Raw genomic sequence first — 25547 nt, 5'->3', positions numbered from 1 at the left:
TGGTTAACACCGAGTTTACCCAAGAGGGATATTAGCAAAGAGAGATAAAGAGAAGGAGAAGGAGGGAGTACATGTGCAAATGGGTCTGTGAGAGGGAAAGTCCTGCAAACCTGCAGGTGTCTGTCTTCTAGAGGGGGTGTTGTGTGTGATTAACCCTGCCAGTCTTATCCCTGGGGTCCTGTCTGTCTGACCGACTGAATCCAGCACACAGGCCCCCTCGACTCCGCCTGGTCACGAGAGCTGCCTTAGGCACACAGTGGGGATACAATCACACACGCACACACACACACACACGCGCGTGTCACAAGAGTCAGAGAGGGTGTATGGGTAAACGTACAATCCCTTCATCCAATCCCGCTCACAAAAGAAGCTCGAAATGCTGTCAATCATCATATTTAATACATTCAGTCCTTTAAAATCTTTCAGTTACTGCAGTTTCTAAATTAATCTGCATGCTGCCCATGGGTGGAGATTACCTCTGTTATTATTACACCCTTTAGTTTAGAACAGATCTTCTATGATCAGTTTATGATTGTTTAGTTCATTTATCTTAGTCAAATTATATCTGCATAAATGTGTATGGTCTCCAGGAAGGAACATGCAGCGTAAGAGTTACTATATATATATATATATATATATATATATATATATATATATATATATATATATATATATATTAAAAAAAAAACAAATATTTTGGTCATTTGGTCAACTCATAAGAGTCAATCGTTCAGGAACTGGACTATATTTGTCATATGATTCATAATAAAACAACCAGCTCATTAAAGTCATTCAAGCAAACAATGGAAACAATGGCCTTGCTCAATTTTTAAAAGAACTGGCCAATCAGAATCATTCATTCGGGAGTTGATCTGGTTTATAATATTCTTTCTTTGAAAAATTTTTCAATCCTGGCCATGCTGTGTTTTTGGTTCAGAAAAAACAAAAAAACAACAACAATAAAAAAAAACATTAATACAAACTCAGTTCTTTCATTTACAGCAGATGATTTGCTGTAATATATCATTTCCAGAAAAGTAAATAAAAAACAAACTCAATTCAGTGTGTTAGGATTGCAAGTGAAAGTAATGTTGAGAATATTTAGTTTTGACCTCTTGATTTTTGTATAAATGCATTAGAAAAAAGAAAGACAGAAATACAGAAACAACACTAAACCAATATACCAATTTCACTCTTTCTTTTAAAGCTGGATGTTGAGCTAAAAGAGCGCATTCAAAATACAGGAGCTCTGATGCTCAAAATCCTGTTCAAGAATAACCACCCTGATGGCAAACCTCTGGTCAACAGGTGAAAACAGACACACACATCTGAGATGTAAATGTCAGATTTTCCCCCATTGTCTTATAGTTTGTTGTTTTCCTAGATCTGCTTTACTTGAGATCCTTACAAATTTCCTAAGGAGGCCTGTCACAGCTAAACAGCTGAAAAACCTTTTATTTCGGTAAGTAATGACAATGCTGTTACGATTCTTAAAACACAAATGATTTGTTGTACTTTAAAGGCCTGTCTAATTATTATTGTTTCAAGAGCCATATAATTAAAAGAAATAATGTTTTGCTCTCTGTGTGCAGTCTGCACCTCTCTGACCGAGTGCTTATCAGTTTTGAGGAGTTTTATGGTGCCCTGAAAGACCCAGACGCCAATAAAAGTAACCCCGCAGGTCTTCTTACAATTCCTCAGACAATGGCCGTGCTGAGAGGACCTGCACGCAGCAGGTGAGATCGCTGCAGTCCTGACTCACTGCTATAGTTTTGCTGAAATGAATGGTCAGTGAACTTTAGAGGAATGCCATATTGAATATCATAGTCTTTGTTGTCATGTGGGAAAGTAAAAAATAAAATATCAAAATGTTTTATTATCAAAATATCAAAAGCTACTTCATAAACAATTATTTCAAATCACCTAATTAACAAAAAATAGCAAGAAAATAAAGAGGCCACAAAATATATTTTTATTATTATTATTATTTTAATATGTTCCCTGTTGTTTACTTATAATGTTAATAAAGTTCATCTTTCATCAAATGTTTCTTTGTGAACTCTCAGTGACACTGTGTCTTGTTTATAAAAACAAAACGCTCAGATCAGTCCTCTAATATGATCCGGGATGCCATTCAAAATAAACTATCCACTTTTTTTGTTATGCTGAAAACTTCTGATATTTATACAGATGCGAAGGAACTTGTTTAAACCAAAAGCAAATGTTCTTTCACTCCATTTGCATGTATGACAGACTCAAGCAGGTGGACTGTCATAACGTGAACACGCATCTGTATACTGTATCCAGTGTAGATGAGATAGCAGCAGTGATTGTAATTTCTGTTTTCTTTTGCAAACTCACATTCAGTGTAACCATATGTCAGCCGTTACTGAACGCCAGTGAGCAAGGCCTATGGTGAGAAGATGACTATTCTTCGATGATGTCTTGCTCTGGAGCCAGTGTTTATGCAAATGTTTGTGGCCGGATGAAGTCCCCTCAGAACCAAAACAAGCCATTTTTGGAGCTTGATTTTTTTTTAAAAAAATTGCTTTGTGTATAACGAGGAGGACGTTGAAACTTGCAGGATGTTTTAATGGTATAACGTCCTTGTATATGGCAAAAAATGGAATAAATTGTATTTCTCATGTCATGACCCCTTAAATAGCTCTTTCTGCAAATTATATCGTCATGCCAGCAGATGGCAGTATTTGAGTGACTCTTTGAATCAACCAATTCGTTCAAAAACACTGATTCATTCAAAATATACATTCAGGAAACGCACTACTCTTGGACGTGCAATTCGGCTCTCGCTTTGATTGGAACTATTTTTGTTAGTGGAACAAAAATAGGCAAGAACAGGTCTTAAATACTTTGTGTTTAGTGTAAGTAATATATTCTTAGACAAGATCTGGATCAGTGTTTTTACTTCTGTTTTTAGCATTCTAATTAAGGTTATGTTACTATGCCCTAATTTAAATCATTTTAAGACTTATTGGGGCCCCAAATGATGTTTGCAGAGGTTCCGGCCCTCTCATTGAGAACCACTGATTTAGCATCATTTATAGATTCCAATTGGCCTGATACTTTGTGTCTAATGCAACATTCAGGAGTTTAAGTGTATTTGTAGATTTAATATACACTTGATGCTGATTTATGAAAACAGAAAAGTCAGCACACAAACAGTGCTCTAGAAAGAGATAACGGTTCAGAAACCGAGACTGTGAACTGCTCTCACTCAAAGTTCACCAGCGGGGAGCTCAGTGCGTCTCAGTGCTCAGTGCCCAGGGTAGACAGAAAGCAAAAGGATGGTCAGCAAAGCAGCTTACTGTTCTGGAGCCCCCTCCATTTCTCCCTCTCTGTAATACTGTAACTATTGTACTTAACTGTTTAAAGCATCAGTCTAATACAATAAGGTTGAGGGAGTGCGCGAGAGTGTGAAAGTTTGGTTTGGTTGGTGTGTGTGTCATACTGATTGCGTAAGACCTGGTCAGACCAAGACACACTCCAGCCGTGAGCAAAAAAAAAAAAAAAAAAGACCGAAATCTCTGTGACTAATCTCACACATTTTCCCTCTCTTTCTTACAGACACATTGACTATGAGTGTCCAAGTGAGAGATGGGAAAGATAGGATGAAGGGGGGAAAAAGACTGAATAAAAAGACAGCAAGAGAGGGATAAAGATGAAAGAGCAACAGGAAAGAAGAGAAATGTGGCACACATAAAAAATGTGCAAAAGGCAGCTTTATGGGTCCAAAGGATTGAAAATAGAGAGAAAGGATAAGTGAAAGACACAAAGGGACAAAATAAGGGCAATCATATGTATGATTGACAGTTTGTGTATGTGTGAGAGAGAGACAAAGAGAGGAGAACACCCACACACACAACACCCACACACACAAATAAAAATTAATAATAAAATATATATATATATATACATATTAAATTGTTTTTCAGTATGTCAGTATTTTGGATGTTTAAAATATGTCACACTGACACAGCATACACTATTCTTGGGCTCAAAAAAAAATCAGTAAGATCATGATGTTGATACTGATTATTATTATTTATTTATTTATTTATTTTAATTAAAAAAGTATTCAGCAGCAAAGGACACATTGAATTGATAAAAAGTGTAAAATAAAGACATTTGTAATCTTACAAAAGATTTCTGTTTCAGATAAATGCTGTTCTTTTGAGTTTTCAATTCATCAAGAATGTATTATTTTTAAACATGAAAAATGAGCTCTTGAGTACTGTAGCTGTTTGTGATGATTGTGATACTATTTCTCCTACTGTAGGTTTCTGGAGAGTGTAGAGGTTTTGTGCAAGTCAGACAATCTTACTGAAAGCTGGATTTCTGCCCCAGAGTTCAGAAATATCCTCAACAAACTCAAGCTTCACCTGAAAGATCCAGATTTCGAAAAATTGTGGAGAAGGTTTGAATTGATTTATTTGTTCATTTATTTATTATTCATTTATTAATTCTGCCATCAAATCACTTTATAGATTTTAGAATAAAATTGTAATAATAATAACAATTAAAAAATACTGTAATAAAAAATTCTCCATCTCTTTTAAACAGGTTAGATGTGGATGGATTTGGTGCAGTTAAGCAGACGATTTTTCTAAAGAAATTGGGATTGAGCAGAAGGACTGAACCAAACAATGAGAGAAACACTTCTATTTCTGCTAAAGCTGAAGACACCAAAGGTAAAGCTAATGATAATCGCATTTGTAGAGTAACCAGTACTGTTTCATGAGCTGAATCATAAATTTTTTATTTATTTTTTTTTTTTATTATAACGTATCTTCATCCGTCGGTTTAGAAAATAATCAATAATCGAATGTATCAACAGTAGTCTGTAGAACTGTTTGTCTCCAATCACTTTTATAATTAAAAGTAAACAGGAGTTCAGTTATTATTGTACTTAAATGATTAATTGAAGTAAGTATAGAAAAACAGTACTGATAGTCTCAGAAATAGAGTGACAAGATTTGCATTGGTTTTGGAGACACTAGTTTGCTTTATACTGATGTGTAGTTAAGCAACAGTCCACCTATAGAGGGTGCTGTGGTCCTGTTTCGACAGGGGTCTTCTCTTTAAGGATTAAGCATTTGCCTGGTTTAAAATGAGCTCATCAAATGACTAAATTATCAGAGGCCTGTTATTAGTATGTTTAAATAGTAATGTAATACACAATTTCCTGTCATGCCTTTCTCTTTGCCTCAGCTCCTGCTAGGACACTCTCTAAGGCGGAAGAGGAGCGTCACACTTCTATCGCCATAGAGGCTTGGTTGAAGGACAGATTCAGGGAAGGAGCTCAGAGGATGAAAGCTGAGTTTGATAAACTGGATCTTGAGAACAGTGGAAAGGTAGCGAATGCCTTCACAAACAGACTGGTACAAAAATGTTAAGTCTCATTGGTTGATGTAAATATCCTGTGTTCTGTTTGTAGGTGAGGGGTGCAGACTTTCTGCAGGTGCTGAGGAAGTTTGACCTGCATCTGAAGAGAGAGCACCTGGGTCTGTTTTTGTCTCGGTGTGGTCTGAAGCTAAAAAAGGGTTGTGTACAGTACCTGAACTTTCTGCGCACCTTCCAGGACAGAAGTTCAGACGGCATCACTCATAAGATCATCTCCAACCCAAAACACAGGTCAGGTTTACATCACAGCAATATCCTAAAGATATTTACGCATATGGAGCTTTGATCCCTCCAGGTTCCAAACACCTGCAAAAATATAAGAGAGGGCATTCCTAATATTTCCATAGGGGCATAATATAAATATAAATTGACAGACCATATTCAAGTGGATTAATATCAGTTGCCAGTTGTCTTATTCGGATTTAAACAAGAATTTTGAATTAACTGGGATATGATAATCACTTTGCTGAATTTACATGACACATATATAATTCAACTATAATCTAAATTTAATATCAGAATATTTATCAGAATTTTGCAAGGAGAATACTTCTCCTTTGTACACTACTATTCTAATGTATGGGGTAAGCAATATTTTATTTTTGAAAGAAATTATTAGTTACATTCATCAAAGATTTATTGAATTAATCCAATTTACAATGCCACAAACAGTATTTCTATCTTATTTTGAACTTTTTATTCATATCAATCAATCAATAAATCAATCAATCAATCAATGTCATTTTCCACCAAAAAATATTAAACAGGACAAATGTTTCAAAATTAATAATAACAATAAATGTTGCCCTGGACCATCGCTTGGGTATATTTTTAGCAATAGCATTGAACATTGTACATTGTCAAGCTTATTGATTTTTCTTTTATGCCAAAAATCATTCGAACATTAAGTAAAGATCATGTTGCATGAAGATATTTTGTAAATTTCCTACTGTAAATATATCAAAACAAAAAAAAATGTTTTAAGTAATAGGCCTATGCATTGCTAAGGACTTCATTTGGACATTTTAAAGGAAATTTCTCATTATTTAGATTGTTTTGCACGCTCAGATTCCAGATTTTCATACAAATATTGTCATATCATAACAAACCATACTTCAAAGGAAAGCTTATTTATTCAGCTTTCAGTGGATGTATAAATCTCAATTTAGATAAAATGGACCCTTATGACTGGTTTTGTGGTCAGATATGTTACATGAGTACCAAATATATTCTGACAAGTTTTAAAGGCTTGTGTGACACTGAAGTCTGGAGTAATGATGCTGAAAGTTCAGCTTTGCCATCACAGCAATAAATTGCATTTTTTAAATATATTTAAATAGTAATTTAAATAGTAAAAAACATTACTGTGTTTATTGTTTTTTTGATCAAATTACTTTAATAGTATTCAGTGTATATTGTGGGATTTAATCTGAACATTACCACATTCGTAACTGATTCTGATGATCAGATAACTCTGTTCGGTCATCGGTAACAGTGCAGTGTGGAAATAGAAACTCTTGAGTTTTTTCTGTGCTTACACAGAGCCCAAATTACACAGAAGCATCCAGAGAAAGTGATCTTTAAGCCTTGTAGTCAAACTCGTTCCATTTCTAACAAGCTCACAGCCCATAGTTCTCCCCTGCCCTGGGTCACCCAGCACACAGAGATCAGTAAACAGCTGCTAAGACACTATGGCCTAGACTGACTGTGTTTGCATTGATTGGGGTGGTCCACAGCTTAAAGGATTGGAGGATGAAGAAAATGGGGCAGACAAACAGTTGCAATGTATAGAACCTTTCACTATGGTGACAAAATACAGTGGCCCCAGAAAGTATTAGGAAACTAAAGCCTCTCTTTACAATCTATGAATTTGATTGCGGAAGGTAAGAAACAAAATATTATATCAAATGCAACTTGTAAACAATTGATGATAGAACTTTACTCCAAACTAACTTTGCTTTATATTTTTTTAATCAACTCTCACTCAGAGTTGTTTCTAGTGCATGTTTGAACCTTAATCTGTTTTATATTCTTCAGAAAAAAAAAGTGTTTTGAAAAATCTTTTCATTTTCTACAGGTTTCATTCTGATGAGAACCTCAGTTGTGCCTCCTCTCTAAGTGCCATAGAGGTCAAATTAACTCGCCTGTTTCAGTCGGAGTACCTCTCACTCCTCCAGACCTTTCAGTGAGTACAACCCCATTCTCTCTTTTCTTCTTTCTACTCTTTCTTTAAGACACAAGATGTTTCACTAAATTTAGGGTCGAAGGTTGAAACTTTTTTGGTCTATTTAATTATTACTTTGCAATGTTACTAAGAACCTCATCACAGAAACCCTTCTGCTCAAATTAGTTTCCTTTTGAAGCCTTTTAACTCTACATTTTCTAAAGCATCTCTCTTGAGTTTGAAAAGCATATTCTCTTCCCTAAAGCTTAAGAGTTTAGAAAATGCTTTAATGCTGTTTGAAAATTGAAAAGATATATGTGTGTTTCTCTGCATGTATGTATTTGTATAGGAACATTGACAAGCTTAATAAAGGGACGGTTAGTAAAGAAGAATTCCGAGCGGCTGTGGAGAGCAGGTATACTATTTCTATACTATTTCTGTAGGCATGCACAAGTTGTTTTCTCTATTGTTGTGACAGAAATTGCACATTCACATGGTCTAATCGAGTCTTACTTTCAGAATATTTGCTTTTTATCACATTTGACTTTAAGGGACTTCTCTAGTTGTTTGTCTACAGGTAGGTAGGTATGTCCACCTGATCATTTTTTTTTTTTACAAAGTTTGACATAACTTGAAAAACATTATTCTCATTAACTAATTATAAAAATATACATGCATTTATTTATTTATTTGTTTGTTTGTTTTTTGACTTAGACAAATCCCTCATATATCCAGGTTTTCAAGACTGAGAATCCTGTTCCAGGGATTTGTTGTTGAGACGTCCAATGAAATTAAGAAATACAATGTCATCATACGTTTTTTGATCTTTATTTATATTGCATAATTTTAAGCCATCTTGCAGCACACTGAAAGTTTGAAAAGACCCCTTATTGGGCTCTGGCGCTCTGTTTGTGAACCACTGACTGTACTAGACTGACATCTGCATGTGATGAATTACTAAGTATTTTTTTTTTTTTGGTCACGTCTTATCTTGCCTACTGCAAGTAAACCAGGACCCTGACTGGTGCCCCCTCTAGAAAGACCCTGCCTTCTCTGGGTCTAAACTGAGTGATAACCCAATTTAGTCATATTATGAAAGTTTTAAACTCCCTGTCTTTTCTTTAAAACACATTTACCTCACCATAATCCTCTTTGTTTGAGTATGTAGCATTGTAGTCAGTGTGGACCGTGTCTTTCTGTTCTGAAGGACAATCTCACATTTTTATTCATAATCTTTGATAAGTTCATTTGTCTTTATCTGTGTTTTCTGGAGCGAGTGATGGTTGTAGTTTATGTGAGTGAATATTTGAGAGTGTGTATACGTGTATGTAAAGTCTAATCCCTTGATTGACTGGCCACTGTGTGTCCAGCTCTGTGCAATAGCCGGGTGAAGAGGGCAGTTGACCTTATGACCTCTTGACTCTGCAGTGTGCGAGGGGGTCAATGAGTGGCGTATGCTTAAGGCCTGCTGGACTGGCTGGCCCTGATGACTGGACTCTCGGCTGTGGTAACATCAGTGATCTCGTGCTGACCTTCCCCTGACCTTCTCCACAGGTTTGGCCTAGAGATTTCCGACCCTGAGTTTGAGCAGCTGTTGGACAGGCTCCCTCTAGACCGCCACAGAAATGTGCAGTACCCGATCTTCATGGCAGCCTTTGACACAAGGTACAAAGCCTTTTGACCGGTCAGGTCAGAATTTGTTTTATCACTGTTCACTGCACGCTAGCTTTGGATTTGTTGAATGTTATTTCATACTGCAAAAATGAATTGGCATAGAAGTAGTACCACATAAATTTTACAAATGTAATTGACTAAGAAAGATTTGACTAATAATCTCCATTCAAACTAAAAAGAGTCTTGCAATCTGTTTCAGATTTCAAATAATATATATTTTTTTGCACTAGCTATGTTTCCGTCCACCTATAATAAAAAAATAAAAACATAAATAAATAAAAACGCTGGATGGAAACATCAGGATACGCATACATTCTAAAAATGCGCATAAGTTTGAGTAGGATAAACTTTTTATATCTGATAAGAAAAAATGTGCATGAACTATGATGGAAACACATTTACCGAATAAATTCCAAGTCTTACATGACTGCATTCCCAAACAGCATCCATCCACCTCTAACAGCCGTAAATGACTATATTTATTGTGTTATGTCTGCTCTCTCTGAAGCACTAGTAATTTATTACATATGAAAATTATTATATTCAGTGGCTTCTCCCAGTTTTCTTGGAGATATTTATCGCCAGTTTATCAGGAAGTGACGTTTTTGTTCTCTTTGACTCGTTGGATGGAAACGGTGCTTTATTCGCAAATGTTTTATGTGATATTCAAGTGTTGCACATAAGTTCAATTCGCATTTTTGGATGGAAACATAGCTACTGTAGACTCAATGAATGATGGGTGAAATGATAAGGAACTGCATGAACCATAGTTTACTTTGTTTATTTAGAAATTTCAATTTATGACCATCTATTTTTCGTTTTATAATTATTTAACACATATAACACAATTCATGATGAACATAGACATGCCACATTTCCATTTCTATGTTTAACCTATAAATAGTTAAATCACTATTTGAGCTGATGATTTTATTACCTGGCCAAATACTGAAAATCTAGAAAATATAGCTTTGTGAAAATATAAAATTAAGAGACAGCAAGAAGTAACGCAACTTCTCTTTTGCAAAATGTTATTATTACTAACCAGTTTTACCAAATTTAAAATGATTTAGAACATTTTCACACAATACAAGCCATCATTTAAATGAAAAGCATTTGAATTATATTTGTATATAACTCTGAGTAAGGTATTATTTCTGTATTTATTTATTTGTTTTTGTTTTTTGAAAATGTAGCTACAACAGTTTGTGTCATTTGTATTCAAGAGGAGGGAAGAGATTAGGTCTATAGTGACATCATGCTTCAGGGTGGCTCTGTTCTTCGCTTTTGTATTTTTGTCATTGTGCTGGACTGGCAGGATGGCACAGAAAGAAATACGTTAACCTAAACATGAATAATTTATTATATATATTTTAATCTATATAACAGTTTTATATATGTGTACAAGACTGAAGCTAATTTGCAAGAACAATCATCCTAGAATTGAACAAGCTTTTGTAAGTCAGTCAGATTACATTTCAGTGAATCTTTTAACTTAAAGTATTTTCTTGAGAGATTCCCTGGCATGAATTATTTTCATTTCAATTACCAAAGAATTGCTGAATCGACCAAACTTGTAAGATATCGTAATATCTAAACTTAAACTTAAACACAGTGTTTTGAACTCAAACGGATGCTGTCGAAAACAGCGGTGAACCAGTGGCGAAGTAAATGCAGCATGTAGAACAGGAAACAAGTAAATAGAGAAACAAGAGAATAACCAAATATGGTATGTATTTGTGCAATGAGCTTATCACATAATGTGTTTGTCTGAAGATGCTTAAAAATGGTTGGAGATGAGGATTAGGTTCTGACCACCCTGGGGGACCCATGTGAACTCCCCTAACCACCTAATGAATGACCCACGATAACCAACGCAATGTAAACCTTTCTTAAATAGAACAGGGTAATGAATTTTAATCTGCTAGAGTAGCAGCTCTGAGACATTCGGTTTTAGTGTGTGTGTGTGTGTGTTTCTAGGGTGTGTGCATGCATCAAATGGGGGTAGGGTATAAGCTTAGCTGCTCATTTTATTTTCTCTCTCAGTGTGTGTAGGGGATAAAGACCTAGAAAACCAGCCTGGCTTAGTTGACAGGTGACAAGGGTTATAGTGAATGGGGATTTTGTAATACTAACAGTGGGGAAAAAGCCCATGCACCAAGGGACCTTGTGAATAGAGAGAAAGAAAACTTTAAAACTTCTATACTTGCGGAGAACAGTGAGAAAGGCCGACCATGCCCCGCCAATGACAGCTCCAAACTCTCGCTCTCTCCCTCTTGCTCTCCCTCTGTCCCATGAGAAATGTTAAATCATTCATGCTAAAGCGGCCCGATCCTAGTGTCACTAGTTCCTGTGTGGCATTTCCTCTGTTTGGGTGAAACTTTGACATGTTAGTCAAACAGAGCTTTAGCTGTCAACATTCAGACCTCACCAGATTACCATCGCTCACATCCTGCTCCAGCTTTCTTCTGAGTTTAATCACATTATTGGGCCTTATATTGAACATTTAATAGCAACAATACAAAATAAATACATCTGTGTTCATGTGTATTGTTCAAAATCATGTTTATATATATATATATATATATATATATATATATATATATATATATATATATATATATATATATATATATATATATATATATATATATATATATATATATATATATATATATATATATATACATACATACATCCAGACCTCTGAAATCTCAGATTTTGCTGATAACTTGAAGTTTTTATCAGCCAGATGTTAGGAAGAGCAGGAGGCAGATAATTGTGTGATAATTTAATTGTGTCTTTGTTAAAGATTGGTGGGGTTCAAAAAGATTTGCTGTAACAAACAAAGGGAATGCAAATGTATTATGTTTCTACCCCTTATCTCTGAATATAATTGGGCATGAATAAAACTGGACACAAACTTGATGTTTGGTATGTACGTAGTTTTCACATCCCAGTTTGGTATGGTTTCAGGAATGGGGAAAACTAAACATAACAGTGGTTTACTGAACAAATGTCTATTTCTTTAAATAAATTCAGTTATAATAAAAATTTAAAAAATTAAAAAAGGAATTAAAATCTAGCCTAACTCCTTAGCTTATGTTCTAAACTATTGGGAGCCCTTTTTCATTAATATAAGGTTAACAACAGAGCCCAAATTTAAATATAATAATAATAAAGACTTAAAAAGTATTCAAACATTTAAATTACACATTATGTTTTTAACAACTTCTAAATTATAACATCTCTGTTTGTTGTTAAAATATATACATTTGCACAGTGGTTGTCATAACTCTGCACATTTACTGCTCAAAAAGTACAGCTGAAGTTAAAAGTTTACACAAACCTTGAGAATTGAGAATTTTACCAAAATACAAAATGCATGTTATTGTTTATTTAGTACTGAACCGAATAAGATAATTCACATAAAAGATCTTTACATGTCCACAAGAGAAAATAATAGTTGAATGTATGACATATCCCAGTCAAATTTTTACATCCCTTTGATTTGTAATAATGTGTATTTCTTTTTTTTTTTCTTTTTTTTTAATAGTTGTTCATGTGTCCCTTGTTTGTCCTGAACAATTAAACTGCCTTCTTTTCTTAAAAAAATTATAAATCAATCAATCAATCAATCAATCAATCAGTTCAGGTCCCACATTCTTTTTGTGTATTTGTACCCTTTCCAAAAAATGATTATATGATTTTAAGATCCATCTTTTAACACCGAGGACAATTGAGTATTCAAACTCATAAACAACTAATCACAAAAATAAATAAATAAATAAATAAATAAATAAATAAATAAATAAATAAATAAATAAATAAATAAAAAATGCATCAATCAGGTCACAACACAGTATTTAGAATCAAGTGTACTGTATGTGTACTGTTTTGAACGGGGTCATTTTTATAAATTCAGCTATTATTTTCTCTTTTGGACTATATGTAAACATCTTTTATGTGACATATCATATTCAGGTCAGTACTAAATAAACAAGAACATGCATTTTGTATGATCCTTTTTGTTTTGGTAAAGTAATTAGCATTTTGCAAATTCTATATGTAAACTTTTGACTGTATAAAGATCTTGAATAATATATCATCAGTTATTTACTTTTTGATGACCTCTAGCATGAAATATTTAACTATTTTACATTGTTCAAATGTATATATCAGTAATAAAAAAGTGACAGTAAAGACATGTATAATGCTACAGACTATTTCTATTTAAAATGAAATTATTTTGATTTGTGTAAAGTAAATCGAGCCTTGGTGAACAAGGAACCAGAAATGGGATTATATTATATTATATTATATTATATTATATTATATTATATTATATTATATTATATTATATTATATTATATTATATTATATTATATTATATTATATTATATTATATTATATTATATTATATTATATTATATATTTCCCTTTCAGGTTCCTTTAAGAAACTCAGAAATTCATATCTTTCTAGAAATGTTTGAGTTGATTTCACACTATATTTCCTTTGCATATTTACTACTCAAAAGGAGTCAAGATCTGATGAATATGTCATCAGTTATTTACTTTTTGATGACCTCCATTATTAAAGATTTAACGATATTAGTGTTTTTATACTGTGGACATCTAGTAATTCGAAGATTCGTAGTTTATCAGCCTCGATTTAGCTGGATTTGTCTGCCTCTCTCTGTGGTTTTAAAGGGTTGTTGGGCCCCTCACAATTTGTGTGGTCCCTATGGTGAGACCGAGAAGCCAAGCAGTTATAGGATGGGTAGATGTCAGATCTTCGTGTGGGAACCTCAGACGTCAAAATCCCAGATATCCCACCCTAATCTCCAGCAAAACATTTTGTTTTTCCTCTTTCTCTCTCTTCGGTCCCTCTCTCTCTTTCCTTTCCTCCCTCCACCCATTTAGGGCTTTCATTTTTATTCATGGGGTGTGAAGGGGTTGAGACGGGGGTGTGGGGACAGGATCGGGATGGAAGGGGATAACTCCTTGAGCTGGGTCCAGGGCTCAGACCAGCGCTGCTGACAATGGCCTCAGTGTTGTGCTGGGTGTTGTGAGCAGGCCGTTTGGACATTCTTCCCCTGTCAGTGGAAGCAGATCTGGGAGGTAGTGGTGCCCAGGATTACCATCTCATTAATAGCAGCCATGACTTTTGTTCAAAGAACGACTTGTGTAATGTTGCCGTGTGGATGATGGGTAATCCGCTGAAGCTGCAGCTGTAGAGGAAACTGGACACACACACAAACACACACACACACTGGGACTATACAATGTGACTCCTTGTATGAAAGAGGCATTGAAAACATACATACAATTATGGACGTCGATACTGACAGACAAACTGACCATCAAACAAAAACAACCTTAAAAGCAATTTCAATATCAAAATTGCATTACACAAATTATGAGGCAGCTTGACTGTGGAAAGACAGTAGCGAGTAGTGCTTATATACACCATCTATCTATCTATCTATCTATCTATCTATCTATCTATCTATCTATCTATCTATCTATCTATCTATCATCCATCCATCTATATGTATATGCTGTTTTTTATATACATCAAAAAAGCAGTGCAACAGTTTTCATAAAAGATGTCTCCTTAATGATTACCAATCCTCATTTATTTTTGAGGAAATAAATGCAGCATTGGCAATCATTAAGGAGACATCTTTTTCTTCTTCTTTTTTTTTTTTTTTTTTTTTCTTTTTTAGATGTTTACAAATCTAACCAACCCCAAACTTTTGAACAGTTGTGTTTTTATTGGATTATATTTATATTTTGGTTGTTGCTGTGCATGGTTTCTAGAATGTTTGTTTATGTCAAATCTTAGGACTGATTGTTTTTTTTTTACAAGCATTCATATCATAGATCAAAGCTGTAATGCTTAGGTATTTTGTGGAACTCAAAAGAAGATATTTTTTCTTCTGTTCTGTTTTTGTCCATACAATGAAAGTTCAGGTCCATATAATGAAAGGTCCAACACTGCAAACTGACTCGGAACGACATCAGAGTGAGTTAATGATGACAATTGTAATTTTGGGGTAAATTATCTTTTTAAAGCGAATCTCACAAACACACAGTCATTCTCAGTCTGAGACCCTGCAGCTCACTTGTAGTCTCTTTCACACATTCCTCTCTCACACACACGTCTGCTGCTCTCAGATGGTGGCCCAGATTAAACAGAACAATACAGTGCAAACGTGATAAATGTGCATCTACTTATACCTCTCTTTCACCCCCTCACTCAGTCCATCCATCCTCAGACGAGATGAAATGAAAGCAATATAAGCAGCCCATTCATTCAGAAGTTATCTCTGTGGGCGTCTCGTCTCTGCGAGTGATGGGACTCTTTCCTCCCTCAAATTCCCTCTTCTTTTAATTTCAAATCCCTCCATCTCTGCTTTTGGAGAACAGTGGGTCAGCAAGGAGTTCAAGCAACCCCTCGTCTGTTAAAACAACATGTTGTCTCTCCTCTCTGAAGATCAGTCGTCTGAGGCAAAGAGGGGGTCTGCCAATGACTCTGAATCAGATCTGAACTTGGGTGGCAATCTGAAATACATTTATATTAATCGAAGTAATACAGCATCTAAAACTAAATCTAAATTCAAGAGCCATCACACATTTTGAACTCGCAGAACTAAGCAGATATGGGGGAGGGCAATTTTAAAGGCAAATTATACTTTTGAATTATAACACTTTATTTTATGGTCAAATTCTAATTAGTTGCTTATCAGCATGCATATCTATATAATATTGGCTATTTGTTACTACTTATAAAGCACACATTAATGCTCTGTATGACCATGTTCTAGATCCCTTAACCTGACCCAATACCTAAGCTGAACAACTGCCTTACTTACTATTAATAAGCAGCACAAACTTAACAATTACCTCACTAACTTTTAATAAGGAGCACAGACTTAACAACTACCTTACTAACTATTAATAATGAGCACAAACTTAACAACTACCTTACTAACTATTAATACGCAGCAAAAACTTAACAACTACCTTACTAACTATTAATAAGGAGCAAAGACTTAACAACTACCTTACTAACTATTAATAAGCAGCAAAAACTTAACAACTACCTTACTAACTATTAATACGCAGCAAAAACTTAACAACTACCTTACAAACTATTAATAAGGAGCACAGACTTAACAACTACCTTACTAACTATTAATAAGCAGCAAAAACTTAACAACTACCTTACTAACTATTAATAAGCAGCAAAAACTTAAAAGCTACCTTACTAACTATTAATACGCAGCAAAAACTTAACAAATACCTTATTAACTATTAATAAGCAGCACAAACTTAACAATTACCTTACTAACTATTAATAAGCAGCACAAACTTAACAACTACCTTACTAGCTCTCTCTCTCTCTCTCTCTCTCTCTCTCTCTCTCTCTCTCTCTCTCTCTCTCTATATATATATATATATATATATACTACAGCATTAAATCATGTTAAACTGAATTTGTTGCTGCTCTCTAAGAATTATTCTTCCATATCTATATAACATTATAACAAGTGGTATATTCTTCCTGGTGCAAAGTGAAGTTTTTATTATAATTTTTTTTTGTCTTGTGATATCAGTAAAAAAATAAAATAAAATTGTATTATAAGCCAATCATATTCTAAAACATTGCACATTTTTGGATGGATACATTTACTTAAAGGTTTTGATTTTTTTTTTTTTTTTCAGCTTTACTATAAGGTCAACTTAAGAGCCATGTGCCCCCTAATGGGCATAAAAGAGACGTGAATTACCTTGAAGGGTTTTTTTTTTTTTTTTTTTTTTTTTTTTTTTTTGATAACAAATACAAAAGCTGCTAATGTTTGTACAGTTTAGAAATATCTTTTTTCAGTTTCTAGTACTTTTTTATTTTATAAGTTTACTATTTATTGATATTTGATTTGACATTACTACTATTTATTACTAGTTTATTATTATTATTGTTATTATCATTAAAACAACTGTAGTGCTTCAATTCAAATGAAATGTCACGTCCAAGTATTCACTTCACTTATAGGTGAAGCTTACATGGAATCAGAAAAAAATAAGTAAAACATTAAATCTTTATTTAAATTGAACATTTTAGCAAGGGAATGACTTAGATTTTAGAGTTTGAATTTCTATGCATCTTTGAATTACAGAGGATCTTTGTCTCATTCGTTTGTCTGTGAAATGCTAGTGTGTTTATTTGGCTTTATGCCAAAGTCACGTCCTGCTGTGTTAGTTTTGTGGCAGGGCTGTTGGACATGGGAATCCTGCTGAGATGTCCGTGGCTGGGTCACAAGGTCTCTTCCCTCGGCATCCAAGTGGTCCACTAATAGACTCGACCGCTGAATATGATGAATTCTCAGTATTTTGCTCTAAATATTATTCTGCTAGGACAAGCGGTTTGGCAAATGAAGACTCACTCTTTATCTAGTAGGATTTTTCAGGAACTTTTCTCGCAGAGCTTTTAGTAAACACTTATTTTACCATACAGTCGTGGCCTATTGCTATTCCTGGCTCATTCAGGTCAGCTTAACTGTTGAAAAGAGCAGTCAGTCTTGAGAAAATCCTGAAGGCACGTTCACGTTGTCATCAACACAATGCACAAACACAAACATAATGCCTCTTGCAGTCAGTGTCACTGGTGTTTGCCTCTTTGAACTGCTATCAGCATTATTTGAAGAATCTGTGTCTTTTAAATCTCACCGTCTTTCTCTGTCCCTTCTTTCTATTTCTTCCTTTACACAGTGCGACTAACTCTGCTCTAGCCCGTGACCTCTCAAGCCAGCAGTCCGCCCACCTCGTTTGGACTGTGGCCCTAAGATGGCCCAGACCACTGGCCTATAGCCTAGGGAGTGGCTGTCCTCTCTTGAGCACAAAAGAGCCCCAGCTATCTGCTCAGCCGAGCCCCATCAACCCATCCAAGCGCACAGGGAACACATTAGCCGAGGCTGGGCTTTGTGTATCTGGCATTTCTCATGTGCTAACACTTCAAGATCATCATGTGTCTGTCTGGTTTGACCACTCCAGTTGCTCTCAAAGCGGTCAGCGCAGCACGGCCATTTCCATGTCAGGTCTTGTAGCTCTCCCTGTTTGCCACTCAAGCGAGAATGGCACAAAGCGAATCGCTCATTCTTAGGGTTTCTCAGGGCTTCTCTTGTATGATATGAGGTAATAATAAAAAATCTAAAACCATAGCTATAGCCTCAAATAACTTCTTCTTGCTCCCTCAGGAAAGGAGTTCCCAGCCTCTTCCAGGCAGCCGCCCAGCCTGCCTTGAACCGTGATTCAGGCGAGGAGAAGGGCTCAGAAGATGATCGGAGTGACCGTGAGGTACAATCTCATGTTATTTCATAACAATTGTTAATTCCCAGATGTACAATGCTGATTTCACCCTAAAGCATTCAAATGTTTAGGATTGGTAAAATGTCTTGAAGAAGTCCCTTATGCTCACTAAGACTGCAATTATTTGATCAAAAATGTCATATTTTTAGATAGAGATTTATTGCAATGTAGAATAACATGTTTCATATTTGAATATATTTCACATTTTAATTCATTCCCATTATGGCAAACTTTTCAGCTGCCATTACTCCTGGTCTTCAGTGTCACATGATCCAGAAATAATTATAATATGCTGATTTGGTGCTCAAAACAAACGTTGAAAACGTTTGTTGTGCTTAATATTTTTGTGGAAACTGTGATAATTTTTTCAGGATTCTTCATGATGAATAGAGCGATCCAAAGAGTGTAATGGTCTTCACTGTCACTTTTGATTAATTTAATGTGTCCTTGCTAAATGAAAGTATTAATTTCTTAAAAATAAAACTACTTTTGAATAGTCATCTAGATTCTCCCAGAATAAAAAAAAAACTGTCTAGGACCATCAGAAAAAAATCTGAAATATCTCTCAGAGATTTATAATACAGGTAAAAACAACTGTGAAGCAGGAATTCTGTTATGTCTGTAAAAAAAAAGAAAAAAAATATTAATAACTATTATAATCCTGAATGTAATAATAATAGTAACAATAGGAACATTTATTATTATTACAGTTTTTTTTGTCTTGTATCGTTTAGGGGTACAATACAAAGTACCTTACACTATGCAGTATATTTTAAACTCCTTTACATCAAGTAAAACTTTTCCATATCAGTACCATTAATGCACATTTATTGTGTTTCAGCTGATTCGTCTGGTGAAGAATTTGGTGGCAAATCGTTATAGAGATGTGCTAAGAGAGTTTGAAGAACTGGATGAGAAAAACACCAGACGTCTCACTCAGGAGGACATGTACCAGTTGCTTAAAAGGTAATGAGCCACTTACACAAAATAAAAATATTCCCTTACATTGGTTTTCTTCTATATGCCATTGATTTACAAACCTGAATACAAACCTGTAGCATAATAGTAATACTGACAGCCTATGTTATGCATGAATATCAAATGAATAATTGATTTGTTTTCAGGCATAATGTCCTTATTAGTCTTTTATTAGTTACTTCAGTTTATACTTCAGAAGATTATCTGCAGGACATTTATATAGTTGTCTCACACACGCTATTGAAGAATATGCTGGAATGTGGAATGCATTCCTCCTCATTGTCTTTAACACCATGTCAAATCACTTCACGTCTTTCCCCGGCAGTGTTCATGTCCTGGGTGTCTCCCAGAGTCAGTGGTCGTGACACAAGCATCCCTTGTGTGTCTCACAAGACCTATGCGGTCCGCCCGAGTCTCCCAGCCATGGGTCTTACAGAGCTCTTGCACTCTTTTGTCTCCTAAGACAATGGCAACGGAAAGCAGGCCTTTTTTCTTGGCAAATGATGCCTTAATTGTGCAAGTTAACAACCTACTCTTTTTTTTTTTCCATGAATAACAATGTGTTTGGTGTACGGAGTCTGAGAGAGCTGTTGGCACGGTGAAGATCTGAGGCGGTTGGTTTTCTATGGTCTACTGCACGCTTGTTTAGATGTTCCCATGCCTGCTTCACTTTTAGCTACACTGCTGTACTGTCCTGTGTATCTGTATCGCTCAGTTAGTGCTGCTTGCAACCATTACTATTATTATTGCACATATATAGATTTTATTATACTTGTGTCTCATACTGTATAATAAAAATATTTTGCAACATACAGTAAATAATAAAAGTTTACTTATTGTAAGTTTAAAAGCAAAGTCAACCACTTAGCAACAACCTGGAAAATCCTAGCAACCAGAGCAATCACATAGCCCTGGCAACCACCCAAAACACCCTATATTTTACATGGCCAAAGAGCACATTTTCATTAGAAAATATAAAATCTATTTTATCTATTTTTTACCAGTAGGTTAATTATTATTTTCAAATATTATTTAAGATAAAATCATTTTTCCCAATATCATTAATGTTTAAATCATGAATTCTGAAGACTTTAGGCATTAGGCAATGTTAAAACAAAAGTAGATATTTTATATTTTATTTTAATTTGTTTCTATCTTTTTTTTCTTTTTTTTTTTTTTTTTGTATGACAAGTAAATGACTTGGTGCTTATTGGTCATATCACACTAAAATTGATTTTAAAGTTCAATGAACTTTAAACAAAATTGAATTATACCAAACTACTCCATAGCCTTTAGGATTTCTCTAGACTTTTATGCCCCACCAAAAATATCAAAATGAACAGATATGAAATAAATTACATGACATTGCATTATGTTAATTGTGGAAGAAATGTATTCTTGTCATTGTCTCTATTAATCACACTTTGCATCATGTAATTGCTCTTTAAGCGATTCAGTCTCTGAGGCTCTTCTACCACTCATCTATTTTTATATCAACCCTCAATCCTTGTCTCTTTCCTTTAACAACTTGTCTTCTACGCCTCTCCCATATCTTTCTCTTTTCTTTCTTGTCTGTGAATTTAACACATTGTTGTGGTGACCCGAGTCCTGAACTCTTCCGAACTGTTCAGCTCATGTGAGAAACTCCTCCAATTCTATAAATTATTTATCTGTTTATTTACTCTGGTCCCTCCCCTCCCTATGCTGTTTTTGCAGATCTTCCTTTGACCCTTTTGTGATTTCTCTCCCACCCTTTTTTCATTCATTTTCTACATCACCCTCTTTTATCTCTCTATTCATTTTTTGGCTGCAATATGGCGGCAGGCCTAAAAGGAGTCGTGGTCTGAATGGGGGGCATCGCGAGTGGATTTGCATAATCTGTGGCGTGGCACTGGTGCACAGACACAGAGTGAGACGGTGCCAACCAGTCCAAGGTGAACTGAACTCTCCTCGCCAGCTCAGAGATTAGTGACACTAACAGGCTTTACAGCAGCCGAGTTCACAGAGGGTTTGGCTGACATATCAGTGCCAACTTCTCTGGCTCCCACAGTGAGCACTGAGTATGAGTGGGTGTGTGTGTGTGTGTGTGTCTGGTGAGAAACGGTTGCTTCTTTGATTGATTCTTACAAGTTAGAGACAAATGCATTTGTGTATGTTCACACATACTGTATCAGTGCCACATGTACATCCTACTAGAGCGCCAGTAAAATGTAGTCTTCTAGATTCATGTGTTAGAAATTGTGTCTTTGCACATTTAAGGTGTGGTATGTTTAGCTAAATTTTACATGGCAAAAAAATGCCCATTGTATTTTGTCAGTAGTGTAATGATTTATGACACAAAGCTCACACAGAAGTCATTACCAAGCAGCTTTCTGTTGGTCAGTGGAGAGAATTTGCGGGACTAACTGGAACCAGTTGCGAAATAAGCACAGATTTCAGATTGCATGGATTCCTATAGAAATAACCAAACCAAATATTTACCGAACAATGGTAAATGTGACCACAGTTTTACTCTGAAAAGCCTAAAACAATTAAATATAACGTAATTCATTAAGTACAATTAAAAGTACACAAAGGTCAATTACACATTCAAAACACATATGTTGTATAAGTGTAACAATGATTGAAAAACTATTGAATATATTTAGTAAAAATATGTATACTAATATTAGTCAGTACATCAAACATCCTTAAACACTGAACGCGTCCTCAGATTATGAAGGGCAGACTTTAATAACAACACCTGGCAAACAAAATGATATATACATATTTTAATCAACTTTAAGCCCCAAATATATACTATTTAAACCAAATTAGAGTATTAGAATGATTTCTGAAGGTTCATGTGACACTGAAGACTGGAGTAATTCAGCTTTGCGATTTTGCCAGGAATAAATTACATTTTAAAATATATTTAAATAGAAAAGTTCACAATATTACAGGTTTTTTTTTTTCAAACAAATAAATGCAGTCTTTTAAGTGTAAGAGACACTCTTTCAAACTTCTTTTAAAAATATCTGAGTGACCCCATTTTTTTTAAAAGACTGTATTGTGTATTCAGTTGTATAAACTGTGTAATAATAGTATATAGTTAAATAAAACATAACCTAACCTAATAAGTATAATATTTTAATACAGCACGTAAAGCACATGCTTTACTGTAAATATAAGTACCTAAGACCAAATGCATGTAACCTTTCTATTTAAATATTCATGTTTAACAAAACAGAGTGGAGATCAGGGTCGTGTGATACAGACTGTTGTTTGTTTGCTGTCAGATCCCCTTATAGTGTTTTCTCACAGTACTGTCCTTTCTTTAAGCGTGACACTGCAGTGTTTATGTATTTGTGTAAGAGAAACTGTTGCTTCTGTGCTGTTGGTTGCCAAGTTTTAGCTTAAATTCAGCTCAGATAAATAATGTGGGGTGGAGGTGGGGGGGGGGGGGGGTCTGTGGGGTGTGGAGGGCTTTAAAGGATACAGTGTTTGCATTCTTCTAAGAATTTGAGGTGTATTCTTTACATTCATGAATCCCACTATTCTCTCCATTTCCCTCTCCCCATCATGTATCCCTCTGTCCTTGTTTGTCATTCTTTCTCTCGCCCTGTTCAGGTTAGAGCTCCATCCTGAGGTAACTCGTGGAGAGGTCCGGAGGTTGTGGTCTTCATTGTTCACTCAGCAGGATGGATCTGTGGACTTTCAACAGTTTATACGTCACTTTGGCCCGTCTCCCAAATCCTGCTGTTACCCCAATGCCAAGCACAATCCCCCCAAACGTGGAGACAATGACTTGATGCGCCTCTCCAAAAGATTCAACTGCGTCTCAGATATATTAGTGGATGCTCTACGGGCCAAGGTGGGGGTGTGGAAATACCTCGGGATGGTGTAAAGTTCTTTGAGCTTAGATATGATTATGTTATTTAGACACTTTTATGAACTGGTTTCTCTCTCGCAAACAGGTGGAGTTGTCTGTTTCTGAGCTCTGGACTGAGTTCTCCGAAATGGACTTTTCTGGAACAGGTTTTGTTAGCAGTGATGAATTTAAAGACATCCTTATGAGTCTCTGTGTTCATCTCAGTCAGTATGAGTGTGATCTGTTGGCCAAGAAGTTTGACATCAACCTTGATGGCAGGTAGATACACTTACATTAGGGGGAGACCAAAACAGATAAATAAATAAATCAAGACATTCATGCAGAGGAGATGTGATGATTATCTAACACTTTGCTTGAAGCCTTCATATATAATGCAGTATTAAAGTATTTTAATGCATTAATTATGTCTTGAAATGCACCTCATAATGCATTTTGATATCATTAAAACTGCAACCACATTATACATTACAATGCATTTCTAATAATTATTACACCTTTAGAAAGTATAAAGAATTAAAACACATGACAGGCAATTCATTTCAGATGTAAGAAGAAATTTACAAATATTCAAATGCATTTGAACTTTAGTTACAGTTATTTATGAAAATATATAATGCATTACAATGCACATTATGAATATCTTTAAAATGTATTATACAAAAGGGCTTCAAGTGTTACCAAATAAAGAAATGTGATACAAACGTGTTCAATACCCTTCTTCCACTTCACATTTTGTATAGTACATAAAAAAGTCTTCAGTTTGTGAATAAAATAACTGATCATTTGTGAACAGGTCTAAAACCAACAATGTTTAATCCATTGTTGTCTTTGAAGTAATCTGGCATGAACAATTGCAAAAGAATATGATCAAATGTGTAACACTTTACTATAGGGACCAGTTCTTACTGTTAACTAGTTGCTTATTAGCATGCCTGTTATTAACATATTGGTTGAATATTAGTGCTTATGAAGCACATATTCTGCATGACCATATTCTATATCCCTAATCCTTTCCAATACCTAGATTTAACAACCACCTTACTAACTATTAATAAGCAGTACATTTAAATTAAAATATATTGAGGTAAAAGTCGTAGTTAATGGTTTGTTAATATCGAGGATTTGACCTTAAAATAAAATGTGACCATACTGTTATTGGTAATATTGAAAGCTATTAATGTCTTGAAGCACTGAAAACACAATTATCAAGATGTTTTTGTGATGAAGCCTATCAAAACTTTATCAAAATATAAATCTATAAGATAATACATAACTGAGCATTTTTATTTTTATTTTTTTTTGTCATATCAGCGTATCCTACACAGAATTCCTCAAGCCTTTTCTATCCCAGAGTCAAATATGGAAGCATGGATCCAACATGGCAGCTGCTCTGCAGACTCCCAGAGAATCTAAAGAAGTTGCCTCTCTGGAAACATTAAGTCGCAAGATCAGGAAAAAGGTTATGCATTGTTTATAGGCGATGCTATGTGTTAATGAATGTGAAAATATTTACATTTTCCTCTTGTGTTTTGGTGTTGTAGCTCCAGCGTAAGGCCAGGGCTCTTAGCAAGGCCTGTGCCCGGATGGATGGCTCCGGCACTGGGCTTCTGTCTGCAGCTGAGCTGGGTGCTGTGCTACAGCTGTTTGGTGTGTGTCAGAGCCAGGAAGAGCTGAAGAGTGTGTTCTCTACCCTTCACACACACCCGTCTGGACTCCTGGACTACCGCCCGCTCCTAATGGACAAACACGGGACATCCAGTCACAACCAGCAGACCAAGCACCAGCTTAGCCACAGGAGTCAATAGGTCAGCTGTTTAAAACAAATGATAGCTAAATTCACTTAGTACATTTATAAGTTGGAGCTGTTGCCATACAAGATGCAAGATAATAATAAGATAATATATAACTAAATATATTAACCCTGCTAGCTTCATGCAGAAATAAAGACACAAAATCAATATTCAAGTTATAATCATGACATTAATATTGAATTTCTTTATATCAGATTTGGTTTTGGAGTCAAATGAACTGTATTTCATTGCTTTACAGTGTAGTGTGTGTTCATGT

At 35.1% G+C, this 25547-nt stretch overlaps 1 protein-coding gene across 1 annotated transcript; it reads left to right on the top strand.

The window, feature by feature from the left end:
- Nucleotides 1–9071: 9071 nt before the first annotated feature.
- Nucleotides 9072–25424, top strand: si:ch211-197n1.2 (uncharacterized). The gene is made up of 7 exons (XM_052544762.1): nucleotides 9072–9250; nucleotides 18520–18619; nucleotides 19473–19597; nucleotides 23219–23462; nucleotides 23566–23738; nucleotides 24792–24939; nucleotides 25022–25424. Exons 1-7 carry the CDS (start codon nucleotides 9231–9233, stop codon nucleotides 25283–25285), a joined length of 1074 nt encoding a protein of 357 aa, XP_052400722.1. The 5' UTR covers nucleotides 9072–9230; the 3' UTR covers nucleotides 25286–25424.
- Nucleotides 25425–25547: the final 123 nt, after the last annotated feature.

The sequence above is a fragment of the Carassius gibelio genome, chromosome B1 (assembly GCF_023724105.1).
Source record: "Carassius gibelio isolate Cgi1373 ecotype wild population from Czech Republic chromosome B1, carGib1.2-hapl.c, whole genome shotgun sequence".
Taxonomy (NCBI): Eukaryota; Metazoa; Chordata; class Actinopteri; order Cypriniformes; family Cyprinidae; genus Carassius; species Carassius gibelio.
Note: the sequence above shows the minus strand (reverse complement) of the source record. Positions and strands in the feature narration are given on the sequence as shown.